General features: G+C 44.4%; 1 protein-coding gene across 1 annotated transcript; it reads left to right on the top strand.

The window, feature by feature from the left end:
- Positions 1-207: 207 nt before the first annotated feature.
- Positions 208-3217, top strand: hp (haptoglobin). The gene is made up of 4 exons (XM_014175485.2): positions 208-380; positions 711-823; positions 2000-2268; positions 2453-3217. The coding sequence occupies exons 1-4, from the start codon at positions 376-378 to the stop codon at positions 3014-3016; spliced, it is 951 nt and encodes a 316-aa protein (XP_014030960.1). The 5' UTR covers positions 208-375; the 3' UTR covers positions 3017-3217.
- The last annotated feature ends 18775 nt before the right edge of the window (positions 3218-21992 follow it).

Raw genomic sequence — 21992 nt, 5'->3', positions numbered from 1 at the left:
ATTGACACACAAATTATAGATGTGCTGTGTCCTGTTCTGATTTCATAATTCATACCCTATGAAATGATTTATCCCTCAGATGGTCTTCTCTGATACTAGTTGGCTGTGGCTGAGCTCCAGATGGGGCCAGGGTTAGGGTTTGGACACGATTCCAATAATGGGTTGGCATGAACAGAGATTTTGCAATCTCTCCGATTTTCGGGAATCAGAACTGAAGCTGTGTCCAGCAAAATTCCCAGCGGTGGGCAGACAGGGGGTGAGTTCTCTCCTCAGCAGATATAAGGCCTTGGTCCTATAACTTCTCACAGAGTACATCGTCTTTACAGAGGAGACACAGCTCAACATACAAACTGATAAACAGATATTTCCATCAAAATGTGGTATGTTATACTTTTCATATTCTTTCCTCAACAAAACCCTAGTTGCCTGGCAATTGTTGTCATTGCAGTACCAATCCAAATGAATCTCTGAAATGTCTTTGGACAATGGATCTTTGTAAAATGGCAGGGAAACACAGCTACTTAAATCTTTCAAAAAACATTCAAATTGCTCTAGCTAGAGACCTTTTCTAAATATAGGTTAACAAGCAAGCCCAGAGACTTCCTAAGTAAAGGAACCGTTAGTTGTGGTACTAGTGAGTGTTTGGGCGCTGTCTGTCAGTTGGCTCTGTGTGTGTGTACACTGTACTTATGTGTTCCTTCTGTCCACAGGTCATCCCTAGCAGTGCTCCTCGCGGCCTCCTGTGTCTGTCTGGCACAGGTCAAAATCAAAATCAAAATCAAAATCAAAAACAAATTAATTGATAAGATGTCAGACAATTCAGGTAGCTATCTGTCTAACTGACACATAACCAACTCCCTGCCTTATGCCAATACGGGCTTACTTTTTCTGATTTAGATTGAAATGTCAACAAAGTGAGAGGGATGAAACGTTTTCAAACAAAAACATGTACATTTTAAAGATCAAGGCGCATTGACAACCTTTCTTATCCCATGTCTATGTTAAGGTGGGTGTTAGTGACACCATTGATGCAGAATATCGCCCCAAAAATATTGGACTTACACATTACACGTGTGTTTTCACACGTGCAATTTGTCTATTTCCGAAACATATTATATTTGCTGGCCCATTGTGACTGGTTCGTGTAAGGATATCACTCACATTTCAATTACACTGTCACTCTCATCGGATGTTCTGAAGCCAATCTTCACTATGACTCCCCTTATGCAACTCTGAGCTGAGCAGACACAAGCTTTCCTATTCAGCCTGTTGGAGAATACAGTAGCTGTGGCCAAAATGAGGATGTCACCATCACTTTCAAGTGAGAACCTTGTTAAGTCTCACGGCTCACAGCTATTATCCCGATTATCTTAAAAATCGATTCAGCAGCGACACACATGAGATGACAGGGATCAAAGAGAAGGCAAGCAGGGAGGAAAGGAAGGAGAGATCCTCAGTCTCAGCTTCCTCCAAGCTGGATGGTAAAATATGTCATTAGGAAAATCTACAGAGCATGAAAGCCTTGAAAAGTAAAATTCCTCAAAAAATCCACCTCTCATCAAACGTTTCAGGAAAATGTTTGAGAAGAGAAATGACACTAATTCCATCCTCATCTAGGTTTCTGCGTATTGTGACCTCCAAGGTAATTCTGTGAAAGCTAGCCTTGTCTGGCTCAAGTCATGACAACACTTTTTTTTTTTTAGATAATAGTAGATGATTAATGAATTTACTGAACTTTTGTCAGGTCAAAGCTAAAAGGTTCCAGAAAGCTATTACCAAATGCTATGTGTATTCAAGTGAATAGTGTTGATTTTAGCAAACTCAAAGTCAAACTAAAACCAAGGCTGGAATTGTATTGAGGCACATTTCATTTTTCTGCAATAATCTTTTATGGTTGTGTTTGAGTTGCACAGCAGTAAGTGCTAGGTGGTGCTGAGTTGGGGATGTTTTAACCACATAGAGATTGTATAGAAATAATGTTGTTGTGTTTCTTGCCCAGACCTGCGCTTCAGGCGTATGGTTGGGGGCACCCTGGCCCCTCATGTCCCCTGGCAGGCCATGGTCTATTTGAGTAAAAACGTCATGAACGGGGGCTTCGCTGGAGGAGCTCTAATCTCTGACCGTTGGGTCCTGACCGCTGGCAGGAACTTGTTTGTCAGGAAGAGTAGGAAGGACACCCAGGGGAAAGAACCAATCATCCCCAAGGTGTACCTAGGCATCACGCGATACTCCCAAGCCAATGACTCCAAAGAAGTTGCTGTAGAAAAGGTGAGCTAGTATGCCCATTACCATCTCTTTCAAACAATATACAGACAATTCAGTATTTTCAGCAAGCAGAACTGCACTGGGCTCTCTCACCTACATCATCATTTGCAGTCTTACAGGTAGTTAGAGCACAAATACAGTAGATCATCAAAAAGAGGTCCTATGAATTATTCCCTTCCCCTTCTAGGTGGTTCTGCACCCAGGCTTCCAGAGCGTGTCAGACTGGGACAACGACCTGGCTCTGATTCAGCTGAAGGAGCCATTCACCCTGAGCGAGGCTGTGATGCCCATCCCTCTGCCTGAGAGGGGTGAGGACCTGGCTGAGGCAGCCCAGAAGAAAGGCATCATCACAGGCTGGGGTTGGGGGGTCCACTTCACCCCCGCTGAGTCACTGAAACACCTGGTATTGCCTGTGATACAGCATAGCTTCTGTAAGGCAGAGTACAACCGCGGTGGCAGCACTCCAACCATAGACGACAACATGTTCTGTACTGGAGCCAGCAAGTACCAGGAGAATGTGTGCTTTGGGGATGCAGGCGGTGCCCTGGCAGTCCAGGACCCCAAAGACGGCAGAGTGTATGCTGCAGGGATCCTGTCCTTCGATAAGTCCTGTGCCGTGAGGAAATACGCTGTCTACATGAAGCTCTCTGCCTACATGCCTTGGATCAACAGTGTCCTCAGGGGTGACAGTGAGAAATCAGCCAGTCTCCGCTCCAGTGTAATGTCTGAGATGTTTTCGAGTCAGTTGTAGCCTCCACTCAGCACAGTTTCAGATATGAGAGCCGGGGCTCATAATCTCCATTATGCCTTTGCTAACAAAGTCATTTTCTGACTTGATCTTGTAAAACTCTCTCAAGTTTCGACTTTCATTGAGTGTGTGCCCCCGCCTGATTGAGTGTGTCTTCCGATGTTGATTTCAAAGGATTTTCAATAAATTAATCACTCCTAAGAAGTTTGGTTTCCGATGTTTCACCTTATAACTTGTATTCACATTTTCTTCAACTCATATTAGAATGCTGGGAAACATGTTTTAGATAATCTCTACAAGCTGGAACCTGAGAGCATGTTAGAGCCATTAAAACAAGTAGCCTACAGCTAGGACATGAGACGATTTTGAAGTTCATTTAAGTAATGGAATTATTAAGGACAATTGTTATCTGGCCAATGAGGATATTGTGTTGAGACCAGCAAGGGTTTTTTAGTAGATTTGTCATGAAAATCATTCAAGAAGGAAATAAGTTGTTCTAAAATAGAGCTACATAAACGAGGGTCTAGAATCCCTCCCAGCAGGGGAATGGAGGTCATGTCACTCCTGGTTAGTGACTAATTTAAATACAGAAGACAAAAGGCTTGTCATCATAGCTCAACACTAGTTAATAGCTCTCTTGCTTTGGAGCAGCCTGCTGTACCACAATTTGTTCAGTTTCAACAAGAGATATCTCAGAAATGGCGCCGAAGAGTATGGCTGATGTTTTACATGCCCGTAATCAATTGTGCTATTTTGTTCATTTTTTTGTGTTGTTTGTAACTTATTTTTTTACTTATTTTGTACATAATGTTGCTGCTACCGTCTCTTATGACCGAAAATAACTTCTGGACATCAGAACTGGGATTACTCACCACGGACTGGTAGAAGCTTTTTCCTTTAACGAGTCAGACGAGAAAGATATACTGCTCTCCCGGGAACAGGCCCAAATCCCTGTCATTTGCGTGAAGAAAAGATGGAGGAAAAGAGGACGCAGATTGTTCTGAGAATCTGTAGGCGAGTGAGTAAACTCCCATTGCCATAAATTCTACTTGCTAACATGCAATCATTGGAAAATAAAATGGATGACCTAGGATTACGATTATCCTACCAACGGGACATTAAGAACTGTAATATCCTATGTTTCACCAAGTCGTGGCTGAACAACGACACGGACAATGTTGAGCTGGTGGGATTTTCAATGCACTGGCAGAACAGAGAAGCTACGTCTGGTAAGACGAGGGGTGGGGGTGTGTGTCTTTTTGTCAATAACAGCTGGTGAGCGATGTCTAATTATAAAGAAGTCTCGAGGTATTGCTCGTCTGAGGTAGAGTACCATATGATAAGTTGTAGACCCACTATCTACCAAGAGAGTTCTCATCTATATTATTCATAGCCGTCTATTTACCAGCACAGACCGATGATGGGACTAAGAGTGCACTCAACCAACTCTATAAGGCCATAAGCAAACAAGAAAATGCTCAGCCAGAAGCAGCACTCCTAGTGGCCGGGGACTTTAATGCAGGCAAACTAAATCAGTTTTACCAAATCTTTACCAGCATGTCACATGTGCCACCAGAGGGAAAAAAACTCTGGACCACCTTTACTCCACACACAGAGATGCATACAAAGCTCTCCCCCGGCCTCCATTTGGCAAATCCGACCATAATTCTATCGTCCTGATTCCTGCTTACAAGAAAAAACTAAAGCAGGAAGTACCAGTGACTCGCTCAATACGGAAGTGGTCAGATGCCTCGGATGCTACGCTACAGGACTGTTTTGCTAGCACAGACTGGAATATCTTCCGGGATTCATCCAATGGCCTTGAGGAGTATACCACCTCAGTCATCGGTTTCATCAATAAGTGCATCGACGACGTCGTCCCCACAGTGACCGTACGTACATACCCCAACCAGAGGCCATGGATTACAGGCAACATCCGCATCAAGCTAAAGGCTAGAGCTGCCGCTTTCAAGGAGCGGGACACTAATCCGGACGCATATAAGAAATCCGGCTATGCCCTCAGACAAACCATCAAACAAGGAAAGCGTCAATACACGATTAAGATTGGGGCCAGATAGATAACCAAGACGTGTACTCAAAGCATGCGCGGACCAACTGGCAAGTGTCTTCACTGACATTTTCAACCTCTCCCTGACTGAGTCTGTAATACCTCATGTTTCAAGCAGACCACCATAGTCCCTGTGCCCAAGGAAGCAAAGGTAACCTGCCAAAATGTTTACCGCCCCGTAGCACTCACGTCGGCAGTGATGAAGTGCTTTGAAAGGCTGGTCATGGCTCACATCAACAGCATCCTCCCTGATACCCTAGACCCACTCCAATTTGCATGCCGCCCAACAGATCCACAGATAACGCAATCTCAAACGCACTCCACACTGCCCTTTCCCACCTGGACAAAACAAATACCTATGTGAGAATGCTGTTCATTGACTACAGCTCAGCGTTCAACACCATAGTGCCCAAGGACCCTGGGACTAAACACCTCCCTCTGCAACTGGATCCTGGACTTCCTGACGGGCCGCCCCCAGGCGGTAAGGGTAGGCAACAACACGTCTGCCACGCTGATACTCAACACTGAGGCCCCTCAGGGGTGTGTACTTAGTCCCCTCCTGTACTCCCTGTTCACCCACGACTGTGTTGCAAATCACGACTCCAACACCATCATTAAGTTTGCTGACGACACAGCAGTGGTAGGCCTGATCACCGACAATGATGAGACAGCCTATAGGGAGGAGGTCAGAGAACTGGCAGTGTGGTGCCAGGACATCAACCTCTCCCTCAATGTGAGCAAGACAAAGGAGCTCATCGTGGACTACAGGAAAATGTGGGCCGAACAGGCCCCCATTAACATCAACTGGGCTGTAGTGGAGCGGGTCGAGAGTTTCAAGTTCCTTGGTGTCCACATCACCAACGATCTATCATGGTCCAAACACACCAAGACAGTCGTGAAGAGCGCACAACAAAACCTTTTCCCCCTCAGGAGACTGAAAAGATTTGGCATGGTCGGTTGCATCACCACCTGTTATGGCAACTGCTCGGCATCTGACCATAAGGCGCTACAGAGGGTAGTGCGTACGGCCCAGTACATCACTGGGGCCAAGCTTCCTGCAGTCCAGGACCTATATAATAGGCGGTGTCAGAGAAAAGCCCATAAAAAAGTCAGAGACTCCAGTCACCCAAGTCATTGACTGTTTTCTCTTCTACCGCATGGCATGGCAAATGGTACCAGAGCGCCAAGTCTAGGACCAAAAGTCTCCTTAACAGCTTCTACCCCACGCCATAAGACTGCTGAACAATTCATCAAATGGCCACCGGACTATTACATTGACCCCCCCCATCCATTTGTTTTGTACACTGCTGCTACTCGCTGTTTATCGTCTATGCATAGTCACTTCACCCCTACCTACATGCACAAATTACCTCTAACCTGTACCCCCGCACACTTACTCAGTACCGGTACCCCCTGTATATAGCCTCATTATTGTTATGTTATTGTGTTACTTTTGATTATATTTCACTTTAGTTCATTTGGTAAATATATTCTTAACTCTTCTTGAACTGCACTGTTGGTTAATGGCTTGTAAGTAAGCATTTCACAGTAAGGTCTACACTTGTTGCATATGACAAATAAAGTTTGATTTGATTTGAAATACATTTCATTTCAAATAAGTAAGTGAATTGATAGTCCATTTCAAGAATTGAAAAATCCTCTTTGATGATAAACGGTACCTTATGGTACTTTCCCCAACCCTGATCTCTTGAGTTGAAGTATTGAAGAGGTGCCAGCTTGACATAGCGATAGCATAGCCTTGACATAGCATAGCCTTGACATAGCATAGCCTATACATATAATGGAATATGTTATCTAGCCCCCATAAAAAACTGAAAGTGAAAATGTTTCAAACTCCTTGTAAAACCTAAATTGCATAATGTCAGACATACACAGTTCCATGAAAGATTTTAGCTTCTGCCAGTCACGAGAAACTGTTTTCATGTGTGTGCATGTGCTGCACAGAAGAAGGGATCGAGAGAGTGAGAAGGAGAAGAGAGAGAGATCAATTGTTGCGTAATTACTAGCCCTTCCCTCTGGAAATCCAAGAAACTGAGAGTGTTTGTATCTTTTCTGCATTACATTGGAGGGACAGACAGATTGAGCTATCTTTCATCCATTTAACAGTGGGAGCTCTTTGTCATGTCATTTGTCGCTGTGAAGTTAGTGAGCGATGAGACTCTGACAGGCAGTAATGAGCCTCTGGCCACTGCTGCATCATGACGTTCCAGAACCATGGAACATCACAGACAAAACAGTTCTGCCCAGGGACATCGTGAACCCCAAAAATCTGTGTGTGGGGGGGGGGGCACAATGTATGTGAGGATGGCTGGGGGTGGTCCGGAGTGGGGCTATGCCCCCCCCCATCCGGAAGTTGGAGCATTTGGGATTTTTTAAACACCTGAAACAGCTATTACATGCAATCTAGAGCCATAATGATTATGCTTAATTCTACAGGTATGCATATCTAAGCATACCTTCTTGAGCTGTCTGTATCTTACTGGTTATTTTTTTTAAGAAACTAAATATGCTTCTCTGCATTTCTGTTCAAATCTGGGTAAAATATTGAAATTAATGTGAGTCTTATTCAGTATATTTAGTTATTGGTTGTTTTTCTAAAGTCTACCAGCCTTGCCAGAAGGCATGCCAGCTAAGATAGTTAGACAAGCTTGCTACTTTAACTTGATTGATAGCTTTAGTTATGAGGTTGGGAGATTAGGAACCTATCTGGGCTAGCTAAAGCTTCTAACCACTAGGCTACGGGGTGGCAGGTAGCCTAGTGGTTAGAGCGTTAGGCCAGTCACTGAAAGGTTGCTGGATCAAATCCCTGAGCTGAGAAGGTAAAAATCTGTCGTTCTGCCCCTGAGCAAGGCAGTTAACCCACTGTTCCCAGGCGCCGTGGATGTCGATGATGACAGCTCCCTGCACCCCTCTGATTCAGAGGGGTTGGGTTAAATGCAGAAAACACATTTCAGGTGTGAATTAAAAGCGAGGGTCGACCGCTGCCTGAGATCAGTTTCATGAAGACAGATTAAAAGATGAGGGCGTTCAATACTAACTTCAATCAAAAGTATTGCTGGTTAACAGGGAGCCTTTCACCAGGCCGCCTGTATTGCTGGCCTTACCTGCTTTTTGGAAAGTCTGAGCCTTGGTCGAAGGGGGTGCAGTGACCTTTACAACATCAATCGTTCAGCTAAATGAAAAAACAAAGGGGGCCATGCAATAATTTGCTTTTAGGAGGACACGACGAGAGGGAAAGCTCCGTTAACAAGGGCCAACTACAAGGAGCTTGCAGAGGTAATTGCACATTATGATGCTTTACTGGGATGTTGAAAACAATTCAGAATGATTTGATAGCTTCCATCGCCTCATTCATTAAAGTTATATTAAAGAGAGAGGTTGACGCGGCGCATTTATTTTGCGTGTGCTCAGGTAGGCTTTCCACTTTCCTCTGGTATTTATTTAGCAAAGATAACACATAATCACTCTGGAAATACACAAGCAAAAACTCATGACATAAATGTTGCAGCAGCCTAGGCGACACCTAAACATTAGAAATCTGACATGCCGTATCGGATGAAAACGAGACTATTTTTCAGTTTGATCAACTATTAAAAATTGCCCCACCGCTCTGGGACCTATGGTGCCACCAGTCGGCTTGCAGTTGTCCGTTATCGTCAGGTATGTGGATGATCAGGTCTTTTTTCAGGAACGTTTCTTGGGCCACTTTGTTGTGTCAAGTGGGCGAGATGCGCAGTCTGTGTTTGACTTTATGAGTTTTTGAGATGTCTGAGTTTAAGTTCATAGAGAAACTCGTTGTCCCAACCTAAGATGGTGCAGCTGTAATGGAATGTATCTGCTATTTGTATTTCCAGCTAAGTCCCCTCCTGTTCCCTGACTAAGAGGTGATGACTACTCCACTCCACTACCATTATCAACTTTCTCCTGACATGATCTGAAGCCTCGTCTCATGTGCCCGCTCATCCACTGGCACATTGAATATTTCCCCTCCAAGCACTGTGAGTACCCCTATCAATTTTCTCTCGTTACTGTATGTAGAGTCAATCACATACACATTCATATTATTACACATCAATGATTATACTCCTTGCTTGGACTAACTCATTCTTAGCTCTTTTGTCTAACTGTGTAGTGTGTTGTCTTATAGTTTTTGTCTTCCCAGTCAAATCCTGTCCTGCACTGGTCAAGCCTCTGAACACCTCAACTCATGCCTCATACCTTCATTCAGTCACTGCTGTGATCCCTTTCCAACACGGTGTAAGTAGCTGTCTCATTCCCATTCCCCATAATATTGTACTTTAAATGTCTTTATTAAATGCTTTAGGTTAAAATAATTAGTCTTTGACGATTTTTAAAATACACTTTATCATCTCTGTGCGTTCCACGGTATAGGCGCGGGTCTCACATCCTCCTAATTATTTTCAAGTCACCAGCCTCCACTGTTGTTTAGTAACAGGTCCCAGAAAAGAGAACATTATCACTCAACTGATATGCTCAGCTTTCCACCAAAATGTCTCAAAAGCCTAGCTTGATAGGAGCAATACCTCCTCCTTGTTTAGCAATATACAAGTGACAGCATTTAGGCTAGTATTGTGAGATATCAAATTCTGAACTAAATTGAGCTTCTTGATGTTAGTCTAGTGGGATCTGATAAGCAAGACACAGTAGATGCAATATGAAGATGTCCATGTGGCTCCACAGTAGGACGTAACATTCTGTAAACTCATCACCACCTAGTGTTGAGAACTGAGGAGAACAGAGGAGAGGGCCATTTTGACATAATGAAATTCCAAGAACGAGGAGCGCTCTTCCGCTGCCACATGTACAAAGATGACGCGCTGTGGTTCTTGGTACTTCAACGTCTACCTCTGTTGACAGCAGGTTGTCCAATTCCCTAAATGAAACAGTGGGGGGACGGAACCATTGATCTCAGGAGAATACAGTAGCTTACCTAAGATATCAACCCAGAGGCTGTTATGACAGGTGGGAAGATTCAATTCATACTTTGCCATTGAAAATGTACTTTAGCCACTCTTCTATAATGTAGCTATTTCATTACAAGTAAGTGTGCATAGCAACAGGAAATGGTTAACCAATCCTATTACACTACCAGAATGACTCAACATGATTTCGAAGCCATTTGTCAATGAAAACACAACCTTCATGTTTGAGGATTAAGAAGGCATTTTTAAAGCATTCGGTAACAGAGTGACGTGGTGGGTGCACCTCTGTCAAGTTCAAATATTAATGTCCCTGTCAGGGTACATTACGCTCTACTAGTCTCAGTGTGTGCATCCTCGCCAAGACTGGTGTTCCTACTGTGCTGACAGAGTTACATTAACATTCCCTCGCCCCCGGATCAAGGGCTAGGCCTCATGGTTTCTTGCAGCACATTGGTGCTTAGACGCTGCAGCTTGTTCGTTTCATCACCTTACCCTTAACACATCGTCTAGCCTAGGCCGGGTTCCTCAGGGGCCTACTGATAAAGTGCTCTCCCTCATCATTGTTACTACAAGCCTTGCTGTGTACACTTGACATCTGTGTGAGCTTTTGAAATTGTGTTGTCTTTTCCTGCAAGGATACACCGACAAACAACTGCAAAGCTACAAGTGATGCAACTATTATAAGGAGAACATCAGGCACAATTAGTACTCTGTGTTAATGTTTGTACCTATTTTAAATACACATTTAAACACAGACAGTAAGTTCTGATATAATCACAGTCTTCTGAACAACTCTGATCTCCTTCATGGTCAACAGTGGAGCCCTTGTGTGCAGCGGTTGGTGTACCATTAGGTAGAAGAGGCAATTGCCTGAGGCCTCATATTGTATCAAGGGTGAGCTGGGCATAATTTAAAAAAAAAATAACTTAGGTAAGCTGATATTTTTGTTTAACTAATTTCTTCAGTAAAAAGACAGGTGCTGCTGATAATACTGCCGTAGTCGTTGAGGCAGAGACCATGTGTCTGATGCTGTCTGGCCAAAACGAGCATGGCATGTCAGACCTCAGACTGGACTCTGCCTGGAGCCTCCAAATCACTAAGTCTGCCCCTGCTTGCGTGCAACTCTTTGAGGAAGGTTTACAGTTCCATACATTACATTTCATGCACTATTGCCCTCTCGCACACAGTTGAAAGCACTGCCTCCTACACCTCTGATCCACTAACTGGCCTCTATAACATAACACGACCTCAAGGGACCAAGACCACAGAGGAGAGTGGGTATAAAGGATACTGACACTCACTAGTTTCAATACCAGCATATCCCCACTTATATAATCAGAGGCTAAGCAACCAAGAGAATTCCTCTGTGTTAAGTAGCTGACAATTTGGCCCTGACATTTTTTGGACATCTTTTCTTTTAGACTCTGAACTGTGAGTTTTGAGGGTTGAGAAAAGCTCACTAAGTTTATATACAGGGCCTTCAAAAAGTATTCATAACCCTTGACTTATTGCACATTTTGTTGTGTTACAGCCTGAATTCAAAATGGATTAAAAAAGTATAATTCTCACCCATCTACACACAATACCCCATAATGACAAAGTGAACGCATGTTTTTAGAAATGTTTGCAAATTTATTGAAAATGAAGTACAGAAATATTTCATTTACATAGTATTCACACTCCTGTGTCACACCCTGATCTGTTTCACCTGTCTTTGTGATTGTCTCCACCCCCCTCCAGGTGTTGGCCATCTTCCCCATTATCCCCTGTGTATTTATACCTGTGTTGTCTGTTGCCAGTTCGTCTTGTTTGTCAAGTCAACCAGCGTTTTTGTTCTCAGCTCATGCTTTTCCCAGTCTCTCTTTTTCTTGTCCTCCTGGTTTTGATTCTTGCCTGTCCTGACTCTGAGCCAGCCTGCCTGCCACCACCATGCTTGAAAATATTAAGAGTGGTAGTAAGTGATGTGTTGTTGGATTTTCCCCAAACATAATGCTTTGTATTTAGGACATAAAGTTAATTTCTTTGTCACATTTTTTGCAGTTTAACTTTTTAATAGATTTTTATAAGTGCCCTTCTTTGTGAGGCATTGGAAAACCTCCCTGTTCTTTGTGGTTGAGTCTGTGTTTGAAATTCACTGCTCGACGGAGGGATCTTACAGATAATTGTATGTGTGGGGTACAGAGATGAGGTAGTCATTAAAAAAGAATGTTAAAATACTATTATTGCGTAGTGAGTCCATGTAAATTACACTTGAGTGTATATATACACACACAATAGTATGTGGACACCCCTTCAAATTAGTGTATTCGGCTAATTTAGCCACACCCGTAACTGACCGGTGTATAACATCGAGCACACAGCCATGCAATCTCCACAGACAAACATTGGCAGTAGAATGGCCTTACTGAAGAGCTCAGTGACTTTCAACGTGGCACCGTCATAGGATGCCACCTTTCCAACAAGTCAGTTCGTCAAATTTCGGTCCTACTAGAGCTTCCCTGGTCAACTGTAAGTGCTGTTATTGTGAAGTGGAAATGTCTAGGAGCAACAATGGCTAAGCCGTGAAGATGTAGGCCACACAAGCTCACAGAACGGGACCGCCGAATGCTGAAGCACGTAATGCGTAAAAATAGTCTGTCCTCGGTTGCAACACTCACTCCGAGTTCCAAACTGCCTCTGGAAGCAACGTCAGCACAATAACTGTTTGACAGGAGCTTCATGAAATGGGTTTCAATGGCCGAGCAGCAGCACACAAGGCTAAGAATCTGGATTTGGCGGATGCCAAGAGAACGCTACCTGCCCCAATGCATAGTGCCAACTGTAAAGTTTGGTGGAGGAATAATGATCTCAGGCTGTTTTTCATGGTCCGGGCCACAGCATACAATGACATTCTAGACAAATGTGCTTCCAGCTTTGTGTCAACAGTTTGAGGAAGGCCCTTTCCTGTTTCAGCATGACAATGCCCCCTACACAAAGCAAGGTCCATACAGAAATGGATTGTCGAGATAGGTTTGGAAGAACTTGACTGGCCTGCCCTGAGCCCCGACTGCAAGCTAGGGCTAGTCGCCCAACATCAATGCCCGACCTCACTAATGTTCTTGTGGCTGAATGGAAGCAAGTTCCCGCAGGAATGTTCCAACATTTACATTTACGTCATTTAGCAGACGCTCTTATCCAGAGCGACTTACAAATTGGTGCATTCACCATATGATATCCAGTGGAACACCCACATTACAATAGCACATCTATATATTTATTGGGGGGAGGGTGGGGGGAGGGTTAGAAGGTTACTTCTTTGGGTGTAGGGACTGATCAGAGCTTGAAGGTACGGAGGTGCCGTTCCCCTCACAGCTCCGTAGGCAAGCACCATGGTCTTGTAGAAGATGCGAGCTTCAACTGGAAGCCAGTGGAGTGTGCGGAGGAGCGGGGTGAAGTGAGAGAACTTGGGAAGGTTGAACACCAGATGGGCTGCGGCGTTCTGGATGAGTTGTAGGGGTTTAATGGCACAGGCAGGGAGCCCCGCCAACAGCGAGTTGCAGTAATCCAGACGGGAGATGACAAGTGCCTGGATTAGGACCTGCGCCGCTTCCTGTGTGAGGCAGGGTCGTACTCTGTGAATGTTGTAGAGCATGTACCTACAGGATCGGGTCACCGCCTTGATGTTAGCGGAGAACGACAGGGTGTTGTCCAGGGTCACGCCAAGGCTCTTAGCACTCTGGGAGGAGGACACAATAGAGTTGTCAACCATGATGGCGAGATCATGGAATGGGCAGTCCTTCCCCGGGAGGAAGAGCAGCTCCGTCGTGCCGAGGTTCAGCTTGAGGTGGTGATCCGTCATCCACACTGATATGTCTGCCAGACATTCTATTCGCCACCTGGTTATCAGAAGGGGGAAAGGAGAAGATGAATTGTGTGTCGTCTGCGTAGCAATGATAGGAGAGACCATGTGAGGATATGACAGAGCCAAGTGACTTGGTGTATAGCGAGAATAGGAGAGGGCCTAGAACTGAGCCCTGGGGGACACCAGTGGTGAGAACACGTGGTGCGGAGACGGATTCTCGCCACACCACCTGGTAGAAGCGACCTGTCAGGTAGGACGCAATCCAAGAGTGAGCCGCGCCGGAGATGCCCAACTCGGAGAGGGTGGAGAGGAGGATCTGATGGTTCACAGTATCAAAGGCAGCAGATAGGTCTAGAAGGATGAGAGCAGAGGAGAGAGAGTTAGCTTTAGCAGTGCGGAGAGCCTCCGTGACACAGAGAAGAGCAGTCTCAGTTGAATGACCAGTCTTGAAACCTGACTGATTTGGATCAAGAAGGTTATTCAGAGAGAGATGGCAAGAGAGTTGGCCAAGGACGGCACGCTCAAGAGTTTTGGAGAGAAAAGAAAGAAGGGATACTGGTCTGTAGTTGTTGACATCAGAGGGATCGAGTGTAGGTTTTTTGAGACGGGGTGCAACTCTCGCTCTCTTGAAGACAGAAGGGACGTAGCCAGCGGTCAAGGATGAGTTGATGAGTGAGGTGAGGTAAGGGAGAAGGTCTCCGGAAATGGTCTGGAGAAGAGAGGAGGGGATAGGGTCAAGCGGGCAGGTTGTTGGGCGGCCGGCCGTCACAAGTCGCAAGATTTCATCTGGAGAGAGAGGGGAGAAAGAGGTCAAAGCATAGGGTAGGGCAAAGTGAGCAGGACCAGCAGTGTCGTTTGACTTAACAAACGAGGATCGGATGTCATCAACCTTCTTTTCAAAATGGTTGACAAAGTCATCCGCAGAGAGGGAGGGGGGGAGGGGGAGGAGGATTCAGGAGGGAGAAGAAGGTGGCAAAGAGCTTCTTAGGGTTAGAGGCAGATGCTTGGAATTTAGAGTGGTAGAAAGTGGCTTTAGCAGCAGAAACAGAGGAAGAAAATGTGGAGAGGAGGGAGTGAAAAGATGCCAGGTCCGCAGGGAGGCTAGTTTTCCTCCATTTCCGCTCGGCTGCCCGGAGCCCTGTTCTGTGAGCTCGCAATGAGTCGTCAAGCCACGGAGCAGGAGAGGAGGACCGAGCCGGCCGGGAGGATAGGGGACATAGAGAGTCAAAGGATGCAGAAAGGGAGGAGAGGAGGGTTGACAAAGCAGAATCAGGAGATTGGTTGGAGAAGGTTTGAGCAGAGGGAAGAGATGATAGGATGGAAGGAGAGAGTAGCAGGAGAGAGAGAGCGAAGGTTGCGACGGTGCAATACCATCTGAGTAGGGGCAGAGTGAGTAGTGTTGGAGGAGAGCGAGAGGGAAAAGGATACAAGGTAGTGGTCAGAGACTTGGAGGGGAGTTGCAGTGAGATTAGTAGAAGAACAGCATCTAGTAAAGATGAGGTCAAGCGTATTGCCTGCCTTGTGAGTGGGGGGGACGGTGAGAGGGTGAGGTCAAAAGAGGAGAGGAGTGGAAAGAAGGAGGCAGAGAGAAATGAGTCAAAGGTAGACGTGGGGAGGTTAAAGTCACCCAGAATTGTGAGGGGTGAGCCATCCTCAGGAAAGGAACTTATCAAGGCGTCAAGCTCGTTGATGAACTCTCCAAGGGAACCTGGAGGGTGATAAATGATAATGATGTTAAGCTTGAATGGGCTAGTGACTGTGACAGCATGGAATTCAAAGGAGGAGATAGACAGATGGGTCAGGGGAGAAAGAGAGAATGTCCACTTGGGAGAGATGAGGATTCCAGTGCAGCCACCCCGCTGACCAGATGGTCTCGGGGTATGCGAGAACACGTGATCAGACGAGGAGAGAGCAGTAGGAGTAGCAGTGTTTTCTGTGGTAATCCATGTTTCTGTCAGCGCCAAGAAGTCGAGGGACTGGAGGATAGCATAGGCTGAGATGAACTCTGCCTTGTTGGCCGCAGACCGGCAGTTCCAGAGGCTGCCGGAGACCTGGAACTCCACGTGGGTTGTGCGCGCTGGGACTACCAGGTTAGAGTGGCAGCGGCCATGCGGTGTGAAGCGTTTGTGTGACCTGTGCAGAGAGGAGAGAATAGGGATAGACAGACACATAGTTGACAGGCTACAGGAGAGGCTACGCTAATGCTAAGGAGATTGGAATGAAAATTAACTAAACAACTGGGGAAGCGAGAGAGCAGGGCCTCCCTCACTAACCATTCACTGAAACACTCAAATATAACTTTTCCAACTTCCACTTTAGAAATTATAATTGATGTAAACTACAGTGGTTCAATGTTTCCAGGAATAGGCTCAAACTTAGTTTATTCAGCTAGATAACTTGGTACAGTATTCTTCTGTGAAACCCACCCAGTGCACCGTGTCCTATGACGCCGTAGCTAACTAGCATGCTAGCATCCAATAACACACGGTTAGCACCAATACACAATGTTAGCACCAATACTTGGTTACAACAAACTACCAATGGATCGTTCGTGTCCGTGTCTAGTTCCTTTCATAACGCAGAAGTAATTAAACGTTGGCTAGCTAACACAAAGTCAGTCCTGCTGGCTACACAAGTCGACTACACAACTCGAAAGTTCAGAAAGTTAAGCTTCCGTTGCAAAAATCTTATTGACTAAAAATGATACAGTACTGCTAGCTGTAGAGTTGGCTAGCTAGCGGTGGCTGCGTTTACCTTTATCTTTTATCTTTGATACAGAGACAACTATGTAGCTAGCTAACATTACACTAATCAAATCGTTCCGTTGTAATGTATTTAGTTTCTACAGTACTGCTAGTTGGTAAAGTTGGCTAGCTAGCAGTGGCTGTGGTGTTGTGGTGTTGACGCCGTTTGGAAAACGGCGCGAACGAACGAATACAGCTGGCTAGCTAACCTTGTTAGTTTCTCAAAGTTAGTTTCTGAAAGCTACACCTTTAGCTACACCTTTGTCCTTGATGCAAAGACAACTATGTAGCTAGCTAGCTAACATTACACTAATCAAATCGTTCCTTTGTAATGTAATGAAATGTAATATTTCCCGCAGACCGAGGTACAGCACGACTACTCACTCCAGCAGCCCTCCACACATCTAGTGCAGGGTTGTCCAACCCTGTTCCTGGAGAGCTACCATCCTGTAGGTTTTCACTCCAACCCTAATCTAGCACACCTGATTGTAATAATTAGCTGGTTGATAAACTGAACCAGGTTAGTTACATACAGGAAGGTTGCTCTCCAGGAACAGGGTTGGACACCCCTGATCTAGTGGAAAGCCTTCCCAGAAGAGTGGAGGCTGTTATAGCAGCAAAGGGGGGACCAACTCCATATTAATGCCCATGATTTTGGAATGAGATGTTCGACATGTAGGTGTCCACATACTTTTGTTGTTGTAGTGTATTGTGACTTGTTAAGCATATTTTTACTCCTGAACTTATGTAGACATGCCATAACAAAGAGGATGAATACTTATTGACTCAAGACATTTCAGATTTTCATTTTATATTAATTTAATAAAACATAATAAAAATGTCAAACATAATTCCACATTGACATTATGGTGTATGTAGGCCAGTGTGTGTAGCCCAATGACACAACATCTCAGTTTAATCAATTTAAATTCAGGCTGTAACACAACAAAATGTGGAAAAAGTCAAGGGGTGTGAATACTTTCTGAAGGCACTTTACTTCCTCAAAACAGACAGTAGTGAACATTATTATACCATAGGCAGGAAAATTCAATTGGTCAACCAGTGGAGGCTTGTGGGAGGAGCTATATAGGAGGACAGGCTCATTGTAATGGCTTGAGTGGAAAAATGGAATGGTATCAAACTGATCAAACATACGGGAACCATGTTTGACTCCGTTCCATTGACAACATTCCAGCGATTATAATGCACCCATTCTCCTATAGCTCCACCCACCAACCTACACTGTGGTCAACATGCTATGTAAGTAACCGGTGGTGCGCGCTAATAGCGTTTCAATCAGTGACGTCACTCGCTCTGAGACTTGAAGTAGGGTTTCCCCTTGCGTTGCACCCCTTGTGGCGCGATGGGTAACGATGCTTCGTGGGGTGTCAGTTGTTGATGTGTGCAAGGGTCCCTGGTTCGAGTCCGGGTTGGGGCGAAGAGAGGGACGGAACCTACGCAGTTACATAAAGACATTAAAAACAACAAACCCCATGTACAAAAATACACTTAAGACACATGTATCCTGTCCATTGTTTAGGGAAAGGAATGTGCCGCTACCTCGCTCTACTGTACAACCAAAGATGATGAATTGAGGCGTGAACTGCTTGCTGTCAATATTTTTGAAGAAATGTTCTACCTCTTGTGTGTATTATCATCGGTGTAAATTAAACATGCTTTTTTTTGGGGGGGGGGGGGGTGTAACTATTTGACAATCATTTCATGCAACTGAAATAAAGTATTTCTTGATTTACCATGGCAAATCTACCTTGGCAATTTACCCTCCATGTTTTATGAATGGATAACTCGTTGGTGTAGCCCACTCTTTTTATTTCCATTTATGTAATCGATTTAATTACAACTTGTCTTGAAAAGTAGTGTCATTTCTTATCAAGATTGCGGGGGAAATATCCCTGCACTCTCCATATTTGAAATGTGTAACTAAATCAACCCAATTGTGATTGAGTAGAATCTATTATTTAATACAATTAAAATGTAGTCTAACAAGGTTATTTCAAATGGCACAAATATGATTTGGTAATTTAAGATGAAACGTTTGAATGAAGTGTAGACCTACTATTTCTATACTGGTATTTTACATTCATCAGCCTTACGGTTTCCGATCCCCTGATTTCAACTGGGACGGGAAAAGATAGCCTAGACTAGGAAAGTTGCAGCTGCCTAGTATCAACGTGAGATCAGCTAAATCGCTGGTTTATGTATGTGGGTTTTGCGTTGCAAACAAGCTTCTTTTAGCAAGCTGGTGCATGTAATCTCCCGTTTTAGTATCGTTTTAAGAAAGCCATCGCTAACACTTTCTGCCTCGTCTTTAAACGTGCGTAAGACACTCAGTCTCTCTCTCTCTCTGTTCTCGTAGTCTCACCTACACATCGCAGTGCCCTGTCGAAGATACTGGAGACTTGAATGCAACTTCTGGGGCTATGTGCCAAACACAGAGACACACACACACACACAGCTCATTCCCCAGACATTTGTCTTGTGTTTATGAAACGTGAGGCGCTTTGTACTTTTATGTTGATATTGGGTGATCACAATGTGTTCTGAGGTTTGATTGGGAGACTGACTTTAATTTCCTGTCTTCCTGTTTCCCTTCTCATCTGCATCCCCATGAGTTCCTGTGTGCGTGTTTGTGTGTGCATGTGCTTCTGAGAACGTGTATGTGAGTAAAAAACATTTTATTTCCCATAGGGCCTGAGTTCTCATACCATTATTAGACGAGTAGAATGTGGCTTTAGAGGGAGCCTTATCGGAAAGCCTTTCATGTTGCTGAACTGACAAATAAAAGTCAAACGGCCATTAATAATATTTGTTATCAATCGCTCTGACGTTGTGGAGAGGACACTGTGCAAACAGCTGTTTGGCTTTGTCTCATGTCCTCCACTGTATCTGGGAAACTAATATCTGCCAAGCCAACCAGGAAACATTCACAGTTGACATATTTACAGTGCCCGACCACACAAATGTGCCTTTACAACATGCAACAATATCAGAGATACTGTATATCCACAGAAGCCTGTGAACTCTACCAGAGCAACCCCGTCTTCCACAGAAAACTCATATTGAACTAGTCCGATATTTAATTGTTATAGATATGGCCGGTATACAAACACGCATTTGATAACGCTAGTACACACTTAAAGAGGGTTCGTCGAGTGTTCTTTGGTAAGGGTAATGGTGTTATGTGGAATCATAATGACTCAACAAACCCTTCAAGCCCTTCAATGGTTATTGTCCTCCAGCCACACCTGAGAAGCTGGGACAGTTCTGACTGGTTGTGGTGACTGTGGCTAACTCTCCCATGACTAAACTACTAGACTAAATGGTGTTGTATGAGTGACAGCCCCTCACTCCAGGTGAGAGCTGAGGGGTAATGTTTTCCCAGTGGACAGAATAAAGAAAAAGTAGAAAAGAGAGCTTTATATGGAGTTGAGAGGATTGTATGACAGGATGCCAGAGACACCAGCATGCGGAGATCAAGTCACTGAGAGATATGATGTAAGACAAAGTATTATCATACATGGAATCAGAAAAGTCTTATCATACATGGCATCAGAAAAGTCTAACTAGTGAAAATTAAATACAAACTGGAAAATATTGCACCTTTTTGACAATTCTTCCATGTGTCCGAACCCCCTGCAACCCCAATCCCCTCCTGTTGAATGTAGCGTTTTATATCACACATACAGTGGGGATAATTGAATTAAGTCACTAATAAAGACAGGGAGTTATCACTATCTCCAAAAGCAGATGATCTGATTTGCTTATATCCCTGGCCTGTGCATAAGGGCTGAACAAACCTTCACTCTAAAAGTTACTGGATTTAAATAGATTACTATTCAGTGTTGCAGATATCACTGTGTATGTGTGACATATTTCATCTGTCCTTCTGTGGTTTCTCTGCCTTTGTCATCCATTCTGATTGAGTTTGCAGATGAGGTTATATAACATTACACCATCAAAACATAGATACGATAGATACGCAGCAAAATAATTACAATCAAATCACATCAAATAATAACCAGAATTCCCTATTAGTTTTGTCTGTACCTGTCGGAATAATAGAATGACTAGCACGTCCTTTAGCTATTATTAGCAGAATCCACAAATTATTTTCCCTTCTGACCCTAGATTGGCATATCTCACCCTTTGACTGCACCAAGTGTAATTCTGTCTGACTACTGACATTACAAACACTATGACCTTCAGTATAGCATTAGAGACCTTTACAACAGTATGACTGGTAAAGCTCCCTGTAATGATGCTGTCTCTGTCGGAGGACACCAGCTTTCAGTCGCTTGATCCTGTTTGAGAATCCATTTTACATTCAGATGAAGGACATGATTAATTATTGACTCAGGAGACGACATTTCAGAGTTGTTACTTACTTCACTGTTTCTTAGTTCCTGTATGTCAACATGCTGCCCAGACAAGGTCTGAAGATAATAAAAAAAATAAGGAAGTTCAAATACGATATTGAAGCCAATTGGCTGAGAATATCAGGCATGAAATTATGTTTTTGACGGTCTGAATCGCTTACGGGAAACGTTGTGGTTCTGTTTCAACTGACCAGCAGCCACTGTGCACAAACTCAACTGCTTCACTCGTCATTCATTAAAAAAAAAATTCTTGGGTCTGAGAGGCAGTGCTCATTGGCTTTGATGTCATTTGGTAATGCATTCCCGATTTAACAAGGTTCTGGCTGACAGAGTTTGATTGAACAAAAAGGCCAAGGCTTAACTTCCTGAGAAGTGGATGAGATTATGTTGTAATTGGGACCAATTTGGATAGAGGCACAGAGAGGAAAGGCAACTTACACGCGACACTTACCTCGAGTCCCTTTCTATGCTGAAGTGAGTAGCACAGCCAATGAGGTTGACTTTTTAGGGAAAATCAAAATACTAATTATTCTGCTGCTGTTGGGAGTGGTTTGATGGTCTCCCCTTCATTACATTTTACATTTTAGTCATTTAGCAGACGCTCTTATCCAGAGCGACTTACAAATTGGTGCATTCACCTATAATATCCAGTGGAACAACCACTTTACAATAGTGCATCTAAATCTTTTAAGGGGGGGGTAGAAGGATTACCTTATCCTATCCCAGGTATTCCATGAAGAGGTGGGGTTTCAGGTGTCTCCGGAAGGTGGTGATTGACTCCGCTGTCCTGGCGTCGTGAGGGAGCTTGTTCCACCATTGGGGTGCCAGAGCAGCGAACAGTTTTGACTGGGCTGAGCGGGAACTGTACTTCCTCAGAGGTAGGGAGGCGAGCAGGCCAGAGGTGGATGAACGGAGTGCCCTTGTTTGGGTGTAGGGCCTGATCAGAGCCTGAAGGTACGGAGGTG

Source organism: Salmo salar, chromosome ssa26, assembly GCF_905237065.1.
Source record: "Salmo salar chromosome ssa26, Ssal_v3.1, whole genome shotgun sequence".
In the NCBI taxonomy this organism is placed as follows: Eukaryota; Metazoa; Chordata; class Actinopteri; order Salmoniformes; family Salmonidae; genus Salmo; species Salmo salar.
This window is presented reverse-complemented; position numbering and strand designations above follow the sequence as displayed.

What these genes read in the sequence shown, in the direction of transcription:
- hp (XM_014175485.2), top strand. An exon ending in TAAGATGTCAGACAATTCAG is followed by an intron (nt 824 to 1,999) that starts GTAGCTATCTGT and finishes TTTCTTGCCCAG; the next exon opens with ACCTGCGCTTCAGGCGTATG. An exon ending in AAGAAGTTGCTGTAGAAAAG is followed by an intron (nt 2,269 to 2,452) that starts GTGAGCTAGTAT and finishes TTCCCCTTCTAG; the next exon opens with GTGGTTCTGCACCCAGGCTT.